The sequence below is a fragment of the Brassica rapa genome, chromosome A01 (assembly GCF_000309985.2).
Source record: "Brassica rapa cultivar Chiifu-401-42 chromosome A01, CAAS_Brap_v3.01, whole genome shotgun sequence".
Taxonomy (NCBI): Eukaryota; Viridiplantae; Streptophyta; class Magnoliopsida; order Brassicales; family Brassicaceae; genus Brassica; species Brassica rapa.
The window spans coordinates 26,784,106-26,801,856 of record NC_024795.2 but is presented as its reverse complement, the minus strand read 5'-3'; the positions used below and the strand labels follow the sequence as shown (position 1 = coordinate 26,801,856).

At 40.5% G+C, this 17,751-nt stretch overlaps 5 protein-coding genes and 2 long non-coding RNA genes across 10 annotated transcripts in view; 5 read left to right on the top strand and 2 right to left on the bottom strand.

The window, feature by feature from the left end:
• The window catches only part of LOC117133074, a 1,062-nt gene extending 586 nt beyond the window's left edge, over positions 1-476 (bottom strand). Inside the window, exon 1 of the long non-coding RNA XR_004456916.1 lies at positions 29-476. This is a non-coding gene — a long non-coding RNA (uncharacterized LOC117133074). The remainder of the gene's footprint in view (positions 1-28) is intronic.
• LOC103847098 (cytosolic endo-beta-N-acetylglucosaminidase 2) overlaps positions 1-7,205 on the top strand; it is a 22,878-nt gene extending 15,673 nt beyond the window's left edge. Inside the window, exon 12 of the mRNA XM_033289146.1 lies at positions 6,644-7,205. Coding sequence (XP_033145037.1) covers positions 6,644-7,135 — 492 coding nt within the window. The 3' untranslated portion in view covers positions 7,136-7,205. The remainder of the gene's footprint in view (positions 1-6,643) is intronic.
• Positions 1-15,064, top strand: part of LOC117125624 (receptor-like protein 32) — a 25,035-nt gene extending 9,971 nt beyond the window's left edge. The window contains exon 2 of one of the 2 annotated variants that reach the window (XM_033289144.1): positions 14,769-15,064. The gene's annotated coding sequence lies outside the window, so the exon portion shown is untranslated. Of the gene's footprint in view, positions 1-4,208; positions 4,440-14,768 lie in introns of those variants that run through there. The other variant, XM_033289140.1, reaches the window with a different exon arrangement.
• On the top strand, positions 1,172-15,064 carry LOC103847124 (receptor-like protein 34). Of its 2 annotated transcripts, none has more exons than XM_033289133.1 (2): positions 1,172-4,103; positions 14,769-15,064. In XM_033289133.1, the coding sequence occupies exon 1, from the start codon at positions 1,247-1,249 to the stop codon at positions 4,097-4,099; it is 2,853 nt and encodes a 950-aa protein (XP_033145024.1). In that variant the 5' UTR covers positions 1,172-1,246; the 3' UTR covers positions 4,100-4,103; positions 14,769-15,064. The 2 variants fall into 2 exon arrangements, with proteins under 2 accessions (XP_033145024.1, XP_033145018.1); XM_033289127.1 differs by lacking the exon at positions 14,769-15,064 and adding an exon at positions 4,209-4,446 and having other exon boundaries at positions 1,173-4,103.
• LOC103847088 (trihelix transcription factor ASIL2) lies at positions 5,556-17,751 on the bottom strand. Of its 2 annotated transcripts, none has more exons than XM_033289183.1 (2): positions 16,769-17,751; positions 5,556-5,850 (listed from the first exon to the last, which is right to left on the bottom strand). In XM_033289183.1, exons 1-2 carry the CDS (start codon positions 17,511-17,513, stop codon positions 5,837-5,839), a joined length of 759 nt encoding a protein of 252 aa, XP_033145074.1. In that variant the 5' UTR covers positions 17,514-17,751; the 3' UTR covers positions 5,556-5,836. The 2 variants fall into 2 exon arrangements, with proteins under 2 accessions (XP_033145074.1, XP_009122379.2); XM_009124131.3 differs by lacking the exon at positions 5,556-5,850 and adding an exon at positions 16,307-16,580 and having other exon boundaries at positions 16,769-17,712.
• On the top strand, positions 8,478-15,064 carry LOC103847134 (receptor-like protein 35). The gene is made up of 4 exons (XM_018653212.2): positions 8,478-8,820; positions 11,407-13,038; positions 13,836-14,667; positions 14,769-15,064. Exons 1-3 carry the CDS (start codon positions 8,551-8,553, stop codon positions 14,661-14,663), a joined length of 2,730 nt encoding a protein of 909 aa, XP_018508728.1. The 5' UTR covers positions 8,478-8,550; the 3' UTR covers positions 14,664-14,667; positions 14,769-15,064.
• On the top strand, positions 15,475-16,498 carry LOC117133076. The gene is made up of 2 exons (XR_004456918.1): positions 15,475-15,966; positions 16,073-16,498. It is a non-coding gene; the product is annotated as an uncharacterized LOC117133076 (long non-coding RNA).

Genomic DNA, 17,751 nt, shown 5'->3' with positions numbered 1-17,751 from the left:
TAATGATGTTCACGGGATGAAAGCTGACCTTCTTATAGCTGGAGATCTACCGCCTTGTAGAAAGGAACAACGCATTGAATTGTGAATCGTGGTTGGAGTGGGTCGAAGAGTTAGACGATCGTTAATGGCGATGTCAACCCTTGGCGTACATGAGGAGTGTGTCGACCCTCGCCGCCTCGCTTAACCTGAGATACTTTCAGAGAATTGAAAGAAAAGATGAGTCCAAGATGAGGATTGCTCACATATTTATGCTGAACACACACCGCCTTTCAGACCTAATCAACGCATCGAAGACACATCATGGGAGAATAAATCAACAGGATTAAAGAGGAATCCATAAAGAAGTCTGTTACAGTAAGCGCAAACGTCACCGCAGCCGCATGAAGATGAGAGACGATCTTCGTGGGTTAGTTTAAGCTGTATTAGGGTTAGGGGGAGAGAGTTTCTGTTTTCACTTTCCAGGCCGGATGTTTGCACGATTCCAAGACCAGTAACATACAATAAACGGAAAGCCCATGATACCATACATTAATGAAACGCTGCGTTGAGAGGAAAGGCGACACGTGTCAGCACAACAGAGCACGAATTTGTGACCTGGATGCTGAGGTGGCTTCACCAGGAGAGATCAAACTCTCTTTTATATATAAAGATATAAGAGATTCATTCTTATTTTGAAATTCTATCAAAATTAAACTAGTTTAGCAGTTAAATTAGTTCTTTTTTCAAAGCATGGAATGTCAGAACTTTTAAATAATAAGTAAAAAAGATAAAACATTTACTATCAAATCGAAAGACTACAATATATGCAAATATGCATGGGTCTCGTAATCGTAAACGTTAGTACTTTTGGGTCAATATGCATGGGTCGTTAGTATATGCAATATGCATGGGTCGTTAGTATACGTTAGTTTAAATCCAAATACAAACCTAAGCAAAATAAGACTTCATAAATTACGTCTTCTTTGGTTTAGACAATTCCTTTTTTTTTTTTTTGAAAATTCATGTAATTAGTGTAGGGGACCAATATATGTGGAAATTTGACTATCAGACACAAAGATTTTGCTTCCGACGTGACGAATAATGTATTTTTCTCTCTGGATTTTTTTTTGTGTGGAGTAAATACAGAGTCTGTTATTGTGTATATAAAGAAATGGCCATGGAAGCATGTTACTCATCACCAATTTCCCTTTTCTTTTTGCTCTTTCAGTTTTTGATATTCAAGAAAGTTAAATAAGCTTAAAGAAGAATGAAAGGCTTTTGGAACTTAACGAGTACCATTTCTCTTACTCTTTCTATACTTTTTTTATTCGGCTACAGTTATGAGGACGTGTCTGCGGTTCCAACTACGCACTTGTGTCGTCCAGATCAAAGGGATGCACTTCTCCAATTAAAGAACGAGTTTGAGGTTCTAAACTCTTCCTTTACTTATTATAATTGTATTGATCGTGGTATTACGCCTCATCGGAAGACAGAGTCATGGGTGAATAACAGCGACTGCTGTAATTGGGAGGGTATCACGTGCAACGTCAAGTCTGGTGAAGTGATCGAGCTAAACCTTAGTTGCAGCAACCTAGGTGGCAAGTTTCATTCTAAAAGCAGTCTTCGAAACCTTCATTCTCTAACTACTCTACTCCTTTCAAATAATTATTTTAGTGGTCCAATCATGTCTTCTATCAGAAACCTTTCTCATCTCACCTCTCTGGACCTTTCGCAAAATGGTTTCAGCGAGTTCATTCCTTCTTCGATTGTAGACCTTTCTTATCTCACCTTTCTCGATCTTTCATCTAATCGTTTTTCTGGTCAGATTCCATCTTCAATTGGAAACCTTTCTCATCTCACCTATCTTGATCTTTCTGTTAATCCTTTTTTGAGTCAGATTCCATCTTCTATTGGAAACCTTTCTTATCTCACCTATCTCGATCTTTCATGGAACCTTCTTTCTGGTCCGATTCCATCTTTGATTGGAAATCTTTCTCATCTCACCTATCTTAACCTTTATTTTAATCAAATTTCGGGTAAGATTCCATCTTCTATTGGAAATCTTTATAACCTCACTTATCTTGACCTTTCTAGGAACAATATTGTTGGTGAAATCCCATCTTCTTTTGGCAATCTAAACCAGTTGACCACCTTACGTGTTGGTTTCAATAGGCTCAATGGAAGCTTTCCCATTGCACTACTGAATTTGACAAAGTTGTCATATTTAGGACTCTATTACAATCAGTTCACAGGAACAATTCCTCATAACATCACTTCACTATCCAAATTGACGATTTTTTTAGCAAGTAGCAACGCTTTCACTGGGACCCTGCCTTCTTCTCTCTTCACCATTCCTTCTATGGATATTGTTGATTTGTCTGATAATCAATTAAACGGTATTCTTGAGTTTGGGAATATATCTTCACCACCTCAGCTACGAAAGTTAGACGTTGGCAATAACAACTTGAGAGGGCCAATCCCGGCCGCGATATCCAAATTTACCAACCTTGTCCAACTTGACCTTTCCCACTACAAGACACAAGCTCCAGTGGACTTTAACATCTTCTCGCATCTCAAGAGGCTGGAAGATCTTGACCTATCCTATTTGAACACGACCACTGCCATTGACTTGAATGATTTCTTGTCATATTTTAAGAGGCTCGAGAGGTTGGTTCTCTCAGGCAACCCTGTTTCTGCCACAAACAAGAGTCCAGTTTCAGGTCCCCCTTTGCTGCGTTATTTGGAATTGTCAGGCTGCGGTATCACCGAGTTTCCAGAATTTCCAAGAAACCAACATATGGAGTGGCTAGACATTTCCAACAATAAAATCAAAGGTCAAGTGCCTGGCTGGTTATGGACGCTACCAAAGCTGGCTTACCTGAATCTTTCCAACAACACTTTCACTGGCTTCGGAAACTCAACAACAGTTTCTATCGTAAACTTGATTGCCTCCAACAACAATTTCACGGGAAAGATTCCCTCTTTCATATGTGATTTGCGCTATGTATACACTCTTGATTTATCGAACAACAAATTCGTCGGTTTAATCCCTCGTTGTCTGGGAAATCTCAAACGTTCTCTTTTATATCTAAACCTTCGTCAAAATCGTCTTCATGGAGGTCTTCCGGAGACTATATTTGAAAGCTTAAGAACGCTTGACGTTGGTCATAACCAACTGACAGGAAGGCTTCCAAGATCTTTGATCCATTTCTCTAGTCTTGAAGTTCTGAACGTGGAAAGCAACATTTTCAATGATACGTTTCCGTTCTGGTTGCATTCTCTACGAGAGTTAAAAATTCTTGTATTACGCTCCAATGCGTTCCATGGACCGGTACTTCAAACTTCGTTCCCTAAGTTGCAAATCATCGACATATCGCACAATCACTTCAATGGATCTTTGTCATCAGACTACTTTGTGAAGTGGAGTGCTATGTCATCATTGGGGGACAATTATGATCAGCGGTTTGACAATTACATGGGAGGTTCCTATTACCATGATTCAATGGTGTTGATGAATAAAGGTATAGAGATGGAGTTTGTACGTATCCTAAAGATCTACACAGCACTTGACTTTTCAGGAAACAAATTTGAAGGAGAGATCCCAAGGTCCATCGGTCTATTAAAAGGGCTTCTTATGCTTAACTTGTCGAACAATGCTTTCACTGGCCACATCCCTTCATCTCTTGGAAACCTGACGGCTCTTGAGTCACTAGACGTTTCCCAAAACAAGCTTTCAGGAGAAATTCCGCAAGAGCTAGGGAGCCTCTCGTTCCTTTCGTACATGAACTTCTCTCATAACAAGCTTACAGGTCTAGTACCAGGAGGCACTCAGTTTCAAAGGCTGGACTGCACTTACTTTGAGGATAATCCGGGACTTTTTGGCCCTTCTCTTGACGAAGATTGCAGAGATATCCACATGCCAACACCGCATGAAACACCGGAATCAGAGGATGAAGAAGAAGAAGAGGTGTTGAGTTGGATAGCAGCTGTAATAGGAGTCATACCTGGTATTGCCTTTGGATGGGTGATTGGTTACATACTCTTTTCCTACAAACCAGAGTGGTTCATCGACCCTTTTGCCCGAAACAAGCGCAGAATCAGCAGCAGCACAACTCATTAAAGAGGTAATATATTCTAGAGTTTTAAGTCAACTTGTTAGCAAACATTTGAAGAAACAAAAATATTAATAGTGAAATCACCTGAGTTAACCTTTTCTTTTTTTGGTACAGGTCTTTTATAAGCTACCTGCGGAATCTGAAAGATGAAATCCGAAGCAATTACTATGTCTATCATAATTTCAAATAAGATTTGGGATATCGTTTCTGGTTTAGCTTGGTGTGTTTTTTCTCTATCTCTATTTTTTTTTACGTTTTAGCAAATTTCTTTGTTTCTCTGTAATTGAACAACAACTATGTTTCTTACGCTGAAAATTACAAGCACAGTCAAAGATGTGTCGTCTTTTCCCCTCTTGTGAATCTTAACATCAACTGTTTAGACGTGAGATGAGCAATGAACAGATGATCCAGATAAAAGCTATAATCAACACAGTTACACAGCGCTTTAGAAAAGGATGTACATATTATATATGGATATTTCGATTGTTCATATCAATGAGACACATTAACTCATAGAAACTATAAACTTTGCAAATATAATTATCAAGATTCCATTTTGTGTATATACAAAGTTCAAAAGGTTTTAAGCTTATGATTTTCGAATGTGACAATACAAAAAAAAAAAAAAAAAGTTTGCGTTGATTTATCTTGTGATTGGTAATATTCTCATTGATAATGAATGATGAGTAGAAGAGGAAGAGAAATGGCTAGTAAAGGCCTAAAGGGGTCTTGTTTTCTTCATGTCCACACTCTCTTGTTTCTATTTCAACCTTTGATTGTTTGATTAAATATGTATAATCTAAATTAACAATTAACAATAACTAAATATATATATACTCAACTAAAATTTGGGTTTAACGATCATTATCCATTTTATAAGAAAATTCCTCTTGGATCTTTCTTTTTATATTTTTCTTGACTGACTTTTTAATCGAATCCAAGTCTTGCTTCTCTTTGTTTTGGTGTCCACGATCTCAAAAAAGAAACAGCCAACTGATTGGTCACTTTCACAATCCCTCTGGTACGTTATCCTTTGATTTTTCAACATTATACTTAAAGCTCAATACCAAAATCTCAAAGATAAGCCACTACATGATCATGATGTGTGTGACCTACGAGCTTGGACTCGAACCCACGAGCCAATCATGTAAGTAGCAATGAAAAGATCAAGCCAACACAAATGATGAATAGGCCCATGCCTTGCCCCCATTCTGTTCCCTTCTTTATTAATCTACAGAAACAATCTTCTTCAGAAGAAGATGCGTGAGCTTCAACACGATAAAGATTGATGCAAAGTCATATAAGCAAACAGCCAAACAATAGCTTGGTGGGTTTGGTCTTCCAAACGTAAATTATGGAAGAACATGAATGTCTCTGATGTACATTGTCCTGGAAAGAGAACTTTGAGACCTGATTACGCAAAAGACTAATTGCTGATAACAAAAAAGGAGAAAAAAACTCTATTTGGAACTGCAGGCATTGATACACAAACGATAATACATTAAACACTTGACAAAAGTACATGTTGATATGTCTGTCAGATTACTACAAGAGTTTCTTTCACCAATCTGCTTTGCTACCAATGTACCCTAAATAAGATAAGTAAACACAAAAAAAAAAAGCATTACTCTAACTTGAAACCTAGTGAGTAAGAATAATAACAGTTTCTCCAATCTCCATGAGCTGAGCTCTCTTCTCAGATCCAACCATTGCTCTACCATAGCTTCTCCACAATCTAATCTCTACAACTTCTTCCCTGTACAACAACAACACAATTCAACTCAATTGAGTAGATGCTCAAAGATATGGTTCCAAATCAACAATCTGAAATCTCAGAAGCTTAAAGATTCAATCATTGTCTCATTAATCTATATATTATAGGTTAATACTGCTCTTGATTTGCTGAAGAGAAACAATGTATCAGCTGCCATTTTCGCTCCTGGATGGGTATATGAGACTGCACAGCCTCCTAATTTTCATACAGCTCAGAATAAGTATTACTTCTTTTGTCTGTTTGCTTGTAAAATAAATTGGCATTTCTTTGTCATCTTATTATCGTTCATTCGTTTTCCCTTCAGATGGTGGTCACTTGTTGAGAAGTCATGGGGAGTAGTCCAAACATATCCACAAGTCTTGCCTTTTTACTCTGACTTCAATCAGGTAAAGTATACATCGACTGTCTTGGCGATGATTTATGTTAAGTTATGTTCTGAAAATATCTTTTCTCGTTTATCCAGAGCTTTGGTTACCATGTTTCACTCGAGGGTCGCCAGTTATCTGATGCTCCATGGTACAACATTTCTTGCCAAAGTCTTCAGGTTCAACCATCTTATCGTCCTCGCTTTAACTGCGCATATAATATTTTGTCTCTTCTCTCATCTGATGGGTGCCTTTGTTGTGTTATTAATGTTAGCCAATCCTAGAGTTCAAGGAAGACAACACTGATATCATTCAGCTCACTATTTGTTTGCAAACGTATAACGGTGAGCACATGAATTTGTTTAGTACTAGAGAGGCATCTTATAACGGAGGAGGGAATCATGGATCACATCTCAATCAAAGATCATCATGTTCAGCTACTCCAGCAAAACCTCGTTTCCTTACCTCCAGCGACATCATGGGTAATCGAGGCTCATAACTTAGAGCTTGTACTGGGTAAATCCGGTTCTAGGATCCTTAAGGTTAAGCTAGAATGGAGACAGACACAGCTTGAAGACTCTGTTCTCCCAGTGTACAATGTGTATGCAGAGAATGTGAAGTCAACTGATGTACTAAGATCAAGAAAGGTTCTGGAGAAACCAAGAAGCGAGAGAGTGTTCCTAGGAGTGTCTCACGTACCAGCCTATTACGTTTCGGAGCTGGTGGTAGATTCTGACGTGAAAGGAGTCAGCTTCGTGGTTCAACCGCGTGGTGAAGATGGTTCATGGATGAAGGTAGATGATTCCCCTAACCTTCTTGTGGACTTGGAAGTCTCTCGTAGGTTGCTTGAAACTATATATGAAACGATTAATAATGTATATTACAAAATTACATTAATCTAGAAAGTGGGGAAAAACATAATAAGAAAATCTGAACGAGCCTCTTCCGTATGGAAGTTTTGGTTTCTCATCACTAGTTGTCTCTTTTCTGTATATTTTATCTAATGAAAGTGAGATGATTATCACCAAAACTTGTTATTATTGACGTGAGAAAGAAAAAAATGCGGAAACTGATTGGTTCATCAACATTTATTTATTTGTTTTTGGTTACTACAGCCATATATTGAAGAAACAAAAAGAAAGCGATCGAGTAAAATCTTGGTTTCTTCCTGACGATCTCGCCCTGAGGAATATTAGTTGAAGAATGTACTCACTATGATATGGGCCATATGGCTCGATCGCCGGTACATTCACGACGAAGAGTTGATTTTTCTGTTATGAAGAATGTTCTCATGCAGATTGATATTTTTGTTCATTTTGATTGATTCTTAGTAAAGAGTTTAATCTTTTTGTCATTTTGCATATATTTTTCATTTTGGAAGTCACGAGGAATAAACCAAAAATAAAAATAAGACCGTTCGCCGTTGATTTTTTTTGAAAAGGTTGATGTTTGTTTTCTTCTTATTAATATAGGAGATGCATGATTCTTATTTTGAAATTCTATCAAAATTACGCTAGTTTAGTAGTTAAATTAGTTCTTTTTTTAAAGCAAGGAATGTCATAAAATCTTGAATTTTTAAATAGAATAAGTAAAAAAGATAAAACTTGTACTATCAAATCGAAAGACTACATTATATGCAAATATGCATGGGTCTCGTAATCGTAAACGTTAGTACTTTTGGGTCAATATGCATGGGTCGTAGTATACGTTAGAGCACCCACAATAGTGTTACTCAAAGGCGAATCTTTAGAAAAAATATATTTTGATTTTTTAAGTATTATTATTTATTTTATTTTTTTAGATAAAAAAAAATAAATATCAACCAATCGCGAATCGCCACATGTCGTCGGGACCCGCAAATAGTGCAAGGATTCACTAAAAAAGAGTCCTTATTTAGGAATTTTAAAGATTGAATCCTTAACTTTTGGTGGGATTCACCGATTATTTAATTATTTTTTTCCTAAGGACTCATCCTTAAAGATTCCCATTGCGGGTGCTCTTAGTTTAAATCCAAATATAAACCTAAATTACGTCTTCTTTGGTTTAGACAATTCTTTTTTTTTTGAAAATTCATGTAATTAGTGTAGGGGACCAATATGTGTAGAAAATTGACTATCCGACACAAAGATTTTGCTTTCGACGTGACGAATAATGTATTTTTCTCTGTGGATTTTGTTTTGTGTGGAGTAAATACAGAGTCTATTATTGTGTATATAAAGAAATGGCCATGGAAGCATGTTACTCATCACCAATTTCCCTTTTCTTTTTGCTCTTTCAGTTTTTGATATTCAAGAAAGTTAAATAAGCTTAAAGAAGAATGAAAGGCTTTTGGAACTTAACGAGTACCATTTCTCTTACTCTTTCTATACTTTTTTTATTCGGCTACAGTTATGGGGACGTGTCTGCGGTTCCAACTACGCACTTGTGTCGTCCGGATCAAAGGGATGCACTTCTTCTGTTGAAGAACGAGTTTGAGGTTCTAAACTCTTCCTTTGCTTATGATTGTTATTTTGATGATGATATAGTAAAGCGTCATCCGAAAACGGAATCATGGCGGAATAGCAGCGATTGTTGTACTTGGGAGGGTATCACTATAACGCCCCGACCCGCCCACGGCTAATGGGCCACCCACGCCCGCTCTCTCGGCCCGTGGGCCCCATCCCGTCTGACGGTCGGTCCGTTAATTTTCCAAAGGCTCGAAATCATTGTTTACTGACCCTGCAATCACCACCCGACCTTTTCCCATGCTTTGGCCTCACTCGCACGCTATCGCGAATCACTTCCCGATAGGTCACCCATCCTTCCACTACTCCAGCTCAAGCACGCTTAACTCTGGAATTCTTTCAGGATGTGTTCCGGAAAAGGTAAGTCAACTTTGGTGACATAGGTAGCCAAATCAATTCTCTTAAGCCTTTTTCACATATCACAACTCGGGATGTTACAATTCACCCCCTCTCAAAGAACGCAACGTCCTCGTTGCGCCCCCGACAGGTCTCAAGACGCCTCTCAGGTCGGAACTGAGACGGCTAACCAGCTCTGATACCACTTGTAACGTCCCGACCCGCCCACGGCTAATAGGCCACCCACGCCCGCTCTCTCGGCCCGTGGGCCCCATCCCGTCTGACGGTCGGTCCGTTAATTTTCCAAAGGCTCGAAATCATTGTTTACTGACCCTGCAATCACCACCCGACCTTTTCCCATGCTGAAATTGTAACAACCCGGAGCACATCCTGAAAGAACTCCAGAGTTAAGCGTGCTTGAGCTGGAGTAGTGGAAGGATGGGTGACCTATCGGGAAGTGATTCGCGATAGCGTGTGAGTGAGGCCAAAGCACGGGAACTACCCGCCCCTTGGGCCCCAGGCTCACAGCGCTGCAGCGCACCGACCCCAACCCCTCTATTATGAGTTCTCTCTAACTCCATAATTAGGTTGTTGGTGAGCCTCGAACCCAGGACCTCACCCTTTAACAGCATTCCCACAGGACAAGCTGTCACCAATTGATCTGCAGATCAATTGGTGACAGCTTGTCCTGTGGGAATGCTGTTAAAGGGTGAGGTCCTGGGTTCGAGGCTCACCAACAACCTAATTATGGAGTTAGAGAGAACTCATAATTGAGGGGTTGGGGTCGGTGCGCTGCAGCGCTGTGAGCCTGGGGCCCAAGGGGCGGGTAGTTCCCACGGGGCGGGTTGTCACAAAAAAAGTCGACTTTTTTTTTTTTTTCTAACTAGATATCCACCAAAACACAATTACTCAAAAAAAAAAAAAAGAAATGATAAGGATACATACCGGCTATCGGCTCAGCTCCATTGGCCTCTCCTAGAGCATAAACACGCGGGGTGATGGCTTGACGCTTGGCCCCAGGCCCTTTAGTCGGGCAAAACCTGGAGATATGGCCAAACTGGCCACAAGTGAAGCAAGCTCCTGGTGCGTATGGTGCAGCTGGTGCTGCCTGCGCTCCCTGTGCTACTGGTGCTGGCTGTGCTGCTGGTGCTGCCTGTCCTGCTGGTGCTGCCTGTCCTGCTGGTGCTGCTGGTGCTACTCCCCGTGCACCAAATGGCCTACTCCGACAATCCCTACCACTTATAACGCCCCGACCCGCCCACGGCTAATGGGCCACCCACGCCCGCTCACTCGGCCCGTGGGCCCCATCCCGTCTGACGGTCAGTCCGTTAATTTTCTAAGACCCGAAATCATTGTTTACTGACCCTGCAATCACCACCCGACCTTTTCCCGTGCTTTGGCCTCACTCACACGCTATCGCGAATCACTTCCCGATAGGTCACCCATCCTTCCACTACTCCAGCTCAAGCACGCTTAACTCTGGAGTTCTTTCAGGTTTCCCATTCCGATAACCTTTGGTGGGAAATTGTAACATCCCGAGTTGTGATATGTGAAAAAGGCTTAAGAGAATTGATTTGGCTACCTATGTCACCAAAGTTGACTTACCTTTTCCGGAACACATCCTGAAAGAACTCCAGAGTTAAGCATGCTTGAGCTGGAGTAGTGGAAGGATGGGTGACCTATCGGGAAGTGATTCGCGATAGCGTGCGAGTGAGGCCAAAGCATGGGAAAAGGTCGGGTGGTGATTGCAGGGTCAGTAAACAATGATTTCGAGCCTTTGGAAAATTAACGGACCGACCGTCAGACGGGATGGGGCCCACGGGCCGAGAGAGCGGGCGTGGGTGGCCCATTAGCCGTGGGCGGGTCGGGGCGTTATAAGTGGTATCAGAGCTGGTTAGCCGTCTCAGTTCTGACCTGAGAGGCGTCTTAAGACCTGTCATGGGGCGCAACGAGGACGTTGCGTTCTTTGAGATGGGGTGAATTGTAACATCCCGAGTTGTGATATGTGAAAAAGGCTTAAGATAATTGATTTGGCTACCTATGTCACCAAAGTTGACTTACCTTTTCCGGAACACATCCTGAAAGAACTCCAGAGTTAAGCGTGCTTGAGCTGGAGTAGTGGAAGGATGGGTGACCTATCGGGAAGTGATTCGCGATAGCGTGCGAGTGAGGCCAAAGCATGGGAAAAGGTCGGGTGGTGATTGCAGGGTCAGTAAACAATGATTTCGAGCCTTTGGAAAATTAACGGACCGACCGTCAGACGGGATGGGGCCCACGGGCCGAGAGAGCGGGCGTGGGTGGCCTATTAGCCGTGGGCGGGTCGGGACGTTACAATCACGTGCAACGTCAAGTCCGGTGAAGTGATCGAGCTAGACCTTAGTTGCAGCTACCTAGGTGGCCGGTTTCATTCCAATAGCAGTCTTCAAAACCTTCATTCTCTAACCACCCTAGACCTTTCAAGAAATCGTTTTAGTGGTCAAATCATGTCTTCAATTAAAAACCTTTCTCATATCACCTCTCTCGACCTTTCACTTAATCAGTTCAGCGAGTTCATTTTTTCTTCGATTATAGACCTTTCGAATCTCACCTTTCTCGATCTTTCATCTAATAGTTTTTCTGGTCCGATTCCATCTTCAATTGGAAACCTTTCTCATCTCACCTATCTTAACCTTCATTTGAATCAAATTTCGGGTAAGATTCCATCTTCTATTGGAAATCTTTATAACCTCACTTATCTTGACCTTTCTGGGAACGAGATTGTTGGAGAAATCCCATCTTCTTTTGGCAATCTAAACCAGTTGACCAGCTTAAATGTTGGTCTCAATAGGCTCAATGGAAGCTTTCCCATTGAACTACTGAATTTGACAAAGTTGTCATATTTAGGACTCTATTACAATCAGTTCACAGGAACAATTCCTCATAACATCACTTCACTATCCAAATTGACGACCTTTGATGGAAGTAACAACGCTTTCACTGGAACCCTGCCTTCTTCTCTCTTCACCATTCCTTCTATTGAATATGTTAGATTGTCTGATAACCGATTCAATGGTATTCTTGACCTTGGGAATATATCTTCACCACCTCAGCTAGGACTGTTATACGTTGGCAATAACAACTTGAGAGGGCCAATCCCAGCCACGATATCAAAATTTACCAACCTTGTAGAACTTCACCTTTCCAATTACAAGACACAAGGTCCAATTGACTTTAATATCTTCTCGCATCTCAAGTGGCTCGAAGATCTTCACCTAACCCATTTGAACACGACCACTACCATTGACTTGAATGATTTCTTGTCATATTTTAAGAGGCTCCGTGTGTTGGTTCTCTCAGGCAACCTTGTTTCATTCACAAACAAGAGTCCAGTTTCAGATCCATCTTTGTTGCCTGAGTTGCAATTGTCAGGCTGTGGTATCACCGAGTTTCCGGAGTTTGCAAGATTGAAAAATTTGGAGAGTCTAGACATTTCAAACAATAAAATCAAAGGACAAGTGCCTGGCTGGTTATGGACGCTACCAAATCTTACTTACCTGAATCTTTCCAACAACACTTTCACTGGCTTCGGAAACTTAACAACAGTTTTAGTTTCAAGGCTATCTAGCCTAATCTTCCTTGCCTCCAACAACAATTTTACGGGAGAGATTCCCTCTTTCATATGTGATTTGCGCTCTGTATACATTCTTGATTTATCAAACAACAACTGCAGTGGTTTAATCCCTCGTTGTCTGGGTAATCTCAACCGTTCTCTTGAAGTTCTAAACCTTCGTCAGAATCGTCTTCATGGAGGTCTTCCTGAGAATATATTTGAAAGCTTAATAACGCTTGACGTCGGTCATAACCAACTGACGGGAAAGCTTCCAAGAACTTTGATTCATTTTACTAGTCTTGAAGTTTTGAATGTGGAAAGCAACATTATCAATGACACGTTTCCGTACTGGCTGAGTTATCTACCACAACTAAAAGTAGGCCTGGGCATTCGGGGTCCCAATCGGGTTTCGGTTTTATCCAATCGGGTTTCGGTTTTTCGGGTTTATCAAAATCAGCTCCATTCGGATTATATGAAAGTTCGGTTCGGGACCGGTTCGGGTTCTATCGGGTTCGGGTCGGGGTTAGTAAATCTTCAAAGAACCGGTACAACCCAATATATTTTCGGGTTCGGGTCCCAATCGGTTTTTCGGTTTAAAAGTACTTGATTTTTACCTATTTTATAACCAAAACATGACTAAAATCGGTTCTTTAGTTTTAAAATATCTGATTTGTACCTATTTTATAACCAAAACTTAAGTAAAATCGATTCAAAAATAAGGAACATAAAAGAAAACTAAATAAATAAAAACATAAAACGAAAACCAAGTTCTCATGAAATGAAACATTGTTACCGAAAACAAAATCAAAATCTAAATACTTCAAGATTCAACGGCCATCTTTATCCATCAACCTTCATGTAATAGAACCAACAACCTTCATGTAATAGATAAGTATTTTAGATGTTCAATATTTCTTAGTGTATTTTGGATACATATTAGGAATTGAGATCATGTTTGGTACAAGATCTTTTCGAGGTTTTGAATGTTTCGGGTTCTATCGGATATCCATTTAGATTCGGGTTCGGTTCGGATAATACTCATAACCCAAAATACCACAAAACAAGACCCATTCGGTATTTACATCGGGTTCGGATCGGTTCGGATTCATTTTTATCGGATCGGATTCGGTTCGGGTTTTCGGGTTCGGTTTATTTGCCCAGCCCTAACTAAAAGTTCTTGTGTTACGCTCCAACGCCTTCGCTGGACCGATACATCAAACTTCGTTCTCTAAGTTGCGAATCGTCGACATATCGCACAATCACTTCAATGGAACTTTGCCATCAGACTACTTTGTGAAGTGGAGTGCTATGTCATCACTTGGTACAACTTATGATCAGCCACATGAAATGTACATGAGAGATTACTTTTACCAAGATTCAACGGTGTTGGTGAATAAAGGTTTAGAGATGGAGCTAGTACGTATCCTGAAGATCTACACAGCACTCGACTTTTCAGGAAACAAATTTGAAGGAGAGATCCCAAGGTCCATTGGTCTATTGAAAGAGCTTCTTGTGCTCAACTTGTCCAACAATGCTTTCACCGGCCACATCCCTTCATCTATGGGAAACCTGACAGCTCTTGAGTCACTGGACGTTTCCCAAAACCAGCTTTCAGGAGAAATTCCGGAAGAGCTAGGGAGCCTCTCATTCCTTTCGTACATGAACTTCTCTCATAACCAGCTTACAGGTCTAGTACCAGGAGGCACTCAGTTTCAAAGGCTGAACTGCACTTCCTTTGACGGTAATCCGGGACTTTCTGGCCCTTCTCTTGACGAAATTTGCAGAGATATTCACACGCCAACACCGCATGAAACGTTGGATTCAGAGGAAGAAGAAGAAGAGGAAGAGGTGTTGAGTTGGATAGCAGTTGTAATAGGAGTCATACCTGGTTTTGCCTTTGGATGGGTGATTGGATACATACTTTTTTCCTACAAACCAGAGTGGTTCATCAACCCTTTTGCCCGAAACAAGCGCAGAATCAGCAGCACCACAACTCATTAAAAAGGTAATTTTCCAGAGTTTTAAATCAACTTGTTAGAAAACACTGGAAGAACAAAAATATTATAGTGAAATCACCTGAGTTAACCTTTTCTTTTTTTGGTACAGGTCTTTTATAAGCCTACCTGAGGATTCTGAAAGAAGAAATACAAAGGAACCACTATGTCTATCCGTATCAAATAAGATTTGGGGTATCGTTTCTGGTTTAGCTTGGTGTTTTTCTCATTACTCTGTTTTTACTTTATTTTTTAGCAAACTTCTTTGTTCCTCTGGTACTGTTTCTGGTTTAGCTTGGTGTGTTTTTTCTCTATCTCTATTTTTTTACGTTTTAGCAAACTTCTTTGTTTCTCTGTAATTGAACAACAACTATGTTTCTTACGCTGAAAATTACAAGCACAGTCAAAGATGTATCGTTTTTTCCCCTCTTGTGAATCTTAACATCAACTGTTTAGACGTGAGATGAGCAATGAACAGATGATCCAGATAAAAAGCTATAATCAACACAGTTACACAGGGCTTTAGAAAAGGATGTACATATTATATATGGATATTTCGATTGTTCATTCAATGAGACACATTAACTCATAGAAACTATTAAACTTTGCAAATATAATATCAAGATTCCATTTTGTGTATATACAAAGTTCAAAATTTTAAGCTTATGATTTTCGAATGTGACAATACAAAAAAAAAAGGAAAAAGTTGCGTTGATTTATCTACTCTCATTGATAATGAATGATGAGTAGAAGAGGAAGAGAAATGGCTAGTAAAGGGGTCTTATTTTCTCCATAAAGGTTTTAGCTTATGATTTTCGAATGTGACAATACAAAAAAAAAGAAAAAAGTTTGCGTTGATTTATCTACTCTCATTGATAATGAATGATGAGTAGAAGAGGAAGAGAAATGGCTAGTAAAGGGGTCTTATTTTCTCCATGTCCACACTCTCTTGTTTCTAATTCAACCTTTGATTGTTTGATTAAATATGTATAATCTAAATTAACAATAACCAAATATATATATATATATATACTCAACTAAAATTTGGGTTTAACGATCATTGTCCATTTTATAAGAAAATTCCTCTTGGATCTTTCTTTTTATATTTTTCTTGACTGACTTTTTAATCGAATCCAAGTCTTGCTTCTCTTTGTTTTGGTGTCCACGATCTCAAAAAAGAAACAGCCAACTGATTGGTCACTTTCACAATCCCTCTGGTACGTTATCCTCTGATTTTTCAAAGATAAGCCACTACATGATCATGATGTATGTGACCTACGAGCTTGGACTCGAACCCACGAGCCAATCATGTAAGTAGCAATGAAAAGATCAAGCCAACACAAATGATGAATAGGCCCATGCCTTGCCCCCATTCTGTTCCCTTCTTTATTAATCTACAGAAACAATCTTCTTCAGAAGAAGATGCGTGAGCTTCAACACGATAAAGATTGATGCAAAGTCATATAAGCAAACAGCCAAATCAATAGCTTGGTGGGTTTGGTCTTCCAAAAGTAAATTATGGAAGAACATGAATGTCTCTGATGTACATTGTCCTGGAAAGAGAACTCTGAGACCTGATTACGCAAAAGACTAATTGGTGATCACAAAAAAAAAGGAGAAAAGAACGCTATTTGAAACTGCAGGCATTGATACAGAAACTATCATACATTAAACACTTGACAAAAGTACATGTTGATATGTCTGTCAGATTACTACAAGAGTTTCTTTCACCAATCTGCTTTGCTACCAATGTACCCTAAATAAGATAAGTAAACACAAAAAAAAAAAGCATTACTCTAACTTGAAACCTAGTGAGTAAGAATAATAACAGTTTCTCCAATCTCCATGAGCTGAGCTCTCAGATCCAACCATTGCTCTACCACAGTATAGCTTCTCCACAAATCTAATCTCTACAACTTCTTCCCTGTACAACAACAACACAATTCAAGTTTTCAGTAACTCAATTAAGTAGATGCTCAAAGTTATGGTTCCAAATCAACAATCTGAAACCTCACAAGCTAAAGATTCAATCTTTACAAGCACATAAAAATGAAAACTTTACCATATTCACACAATTGCTTAGCAGAGACAAAAGAAAGTTTATATCTTTACCTGAAGCAGCAGCAGCTCTACACTTGCCAAGCTTGGATCTTTCAAGCTCCATCTGCATATCCATCAACATGTTCATCCGTTGCAACTCAAGCTCCTTAGCAGCTTCCATCCTCTGCTTCTCCAACTCAACCATCATCCTCTGCTTCGCACCTTCCATCCTCTCGTACACCTCCCCTAACTTCAAAATCGCTCTCGCCAGCTCCCTACACGACGACCCTTCACCTCCACTCGGATCCACCTCCTCAACTCTCCGATGCTTCCTCACCACAAACCCCCAATCTCCCACCTCATCATCATCATCATCATCATCATCATCGTCCAGAGAGCTTCCACTCGATTTAGATCCGGTTTGATTCAAAGTATGATTCTTTAACGCCGGTGTCACAACTCCGGTAGATTTCTTCGCCGCGACGGGACCGATCAAGAAATCGAGCCTCTCGAAGAAGCACCAAGAGGACGGAGAAGGCTTCGCCTTCTCCGTCTTGTACTTCTTCTTCAGCGTGTCGATCCGGTTCTTGCACTGCACGTCGGTCTTCGGCCTTCCGCTGCCGCCGTGGATCGAGTTGACGGCGTCGGCGACTTCTCTCCAGTCGTTCTGCCGGAGGTTTCCGCGGCTGAGGTTGACGTAACGGTCTCCCCAGGCTTCGATCAGCGTCGCCGTCGCGTCCTCGCTCCACCAGTCCTCCCGTCCCGGCGGAAGACGGTGGGGATGGGATTTTGATTGAGTCTCCGGCGTCGTCTCCATGGAGGATAACGTGCGCGGGTGAGAAGGAGGAGGCGTAGGATAAGAATCAGTGGTGGAGGAGGAGAGGATTTTTTGGTTTGGGGGTAAAGTTAAAGGAGGATTGATTTTTGATTACCGGCGGTGACGTCAGCATCGGCGATTATCTTCTCTTTTTCTCCGCTCTTAACCGGAATTATCATTCGTAACCGGTTTGGTCCGAAACTGGGTCCCATCAGTATTTGTCGTTTTGTCAAAGTTT

Bases quoted from the DNA above. Each gene is read 5' to 3' on its own strand.
- LOC103847134 (XM_018653212.2), top strand. From the start codon at position 8,551: ATGAAAGGCTTTTGGAACTTAACGAGTACCATTTCTCTTACTCTTTCT. The intron at 8,821-11,406 runs ATCACTATAACG...CGGGACGTTACA, and splicing joins ATTGTTGTACTTGGGAGGGT to ATCACGTGCAACGTCAAGTC. The intron at 13,039-13,835 runs GTAGGCCTGGGC...CCCTAACTAAAA, and splicing joins GTTATCTACCACAACTAAAA to GTTCTTGTGTTACGCTCCAA.
- LOC103847088 (XM_033289183.1), bottom strand. From the start codon at position 17,513: ATGGAGACGACGCCGGAGACTCAATCAAAATCCCATCCCCACCGTCTT.
- LOC103847124 (XM_033289133.1), top strand. From the start codon at position 1,247: ATGAAAGGCTTTTGGAACTTAACGAGTACCATTTCTCTTACTCTTTCT.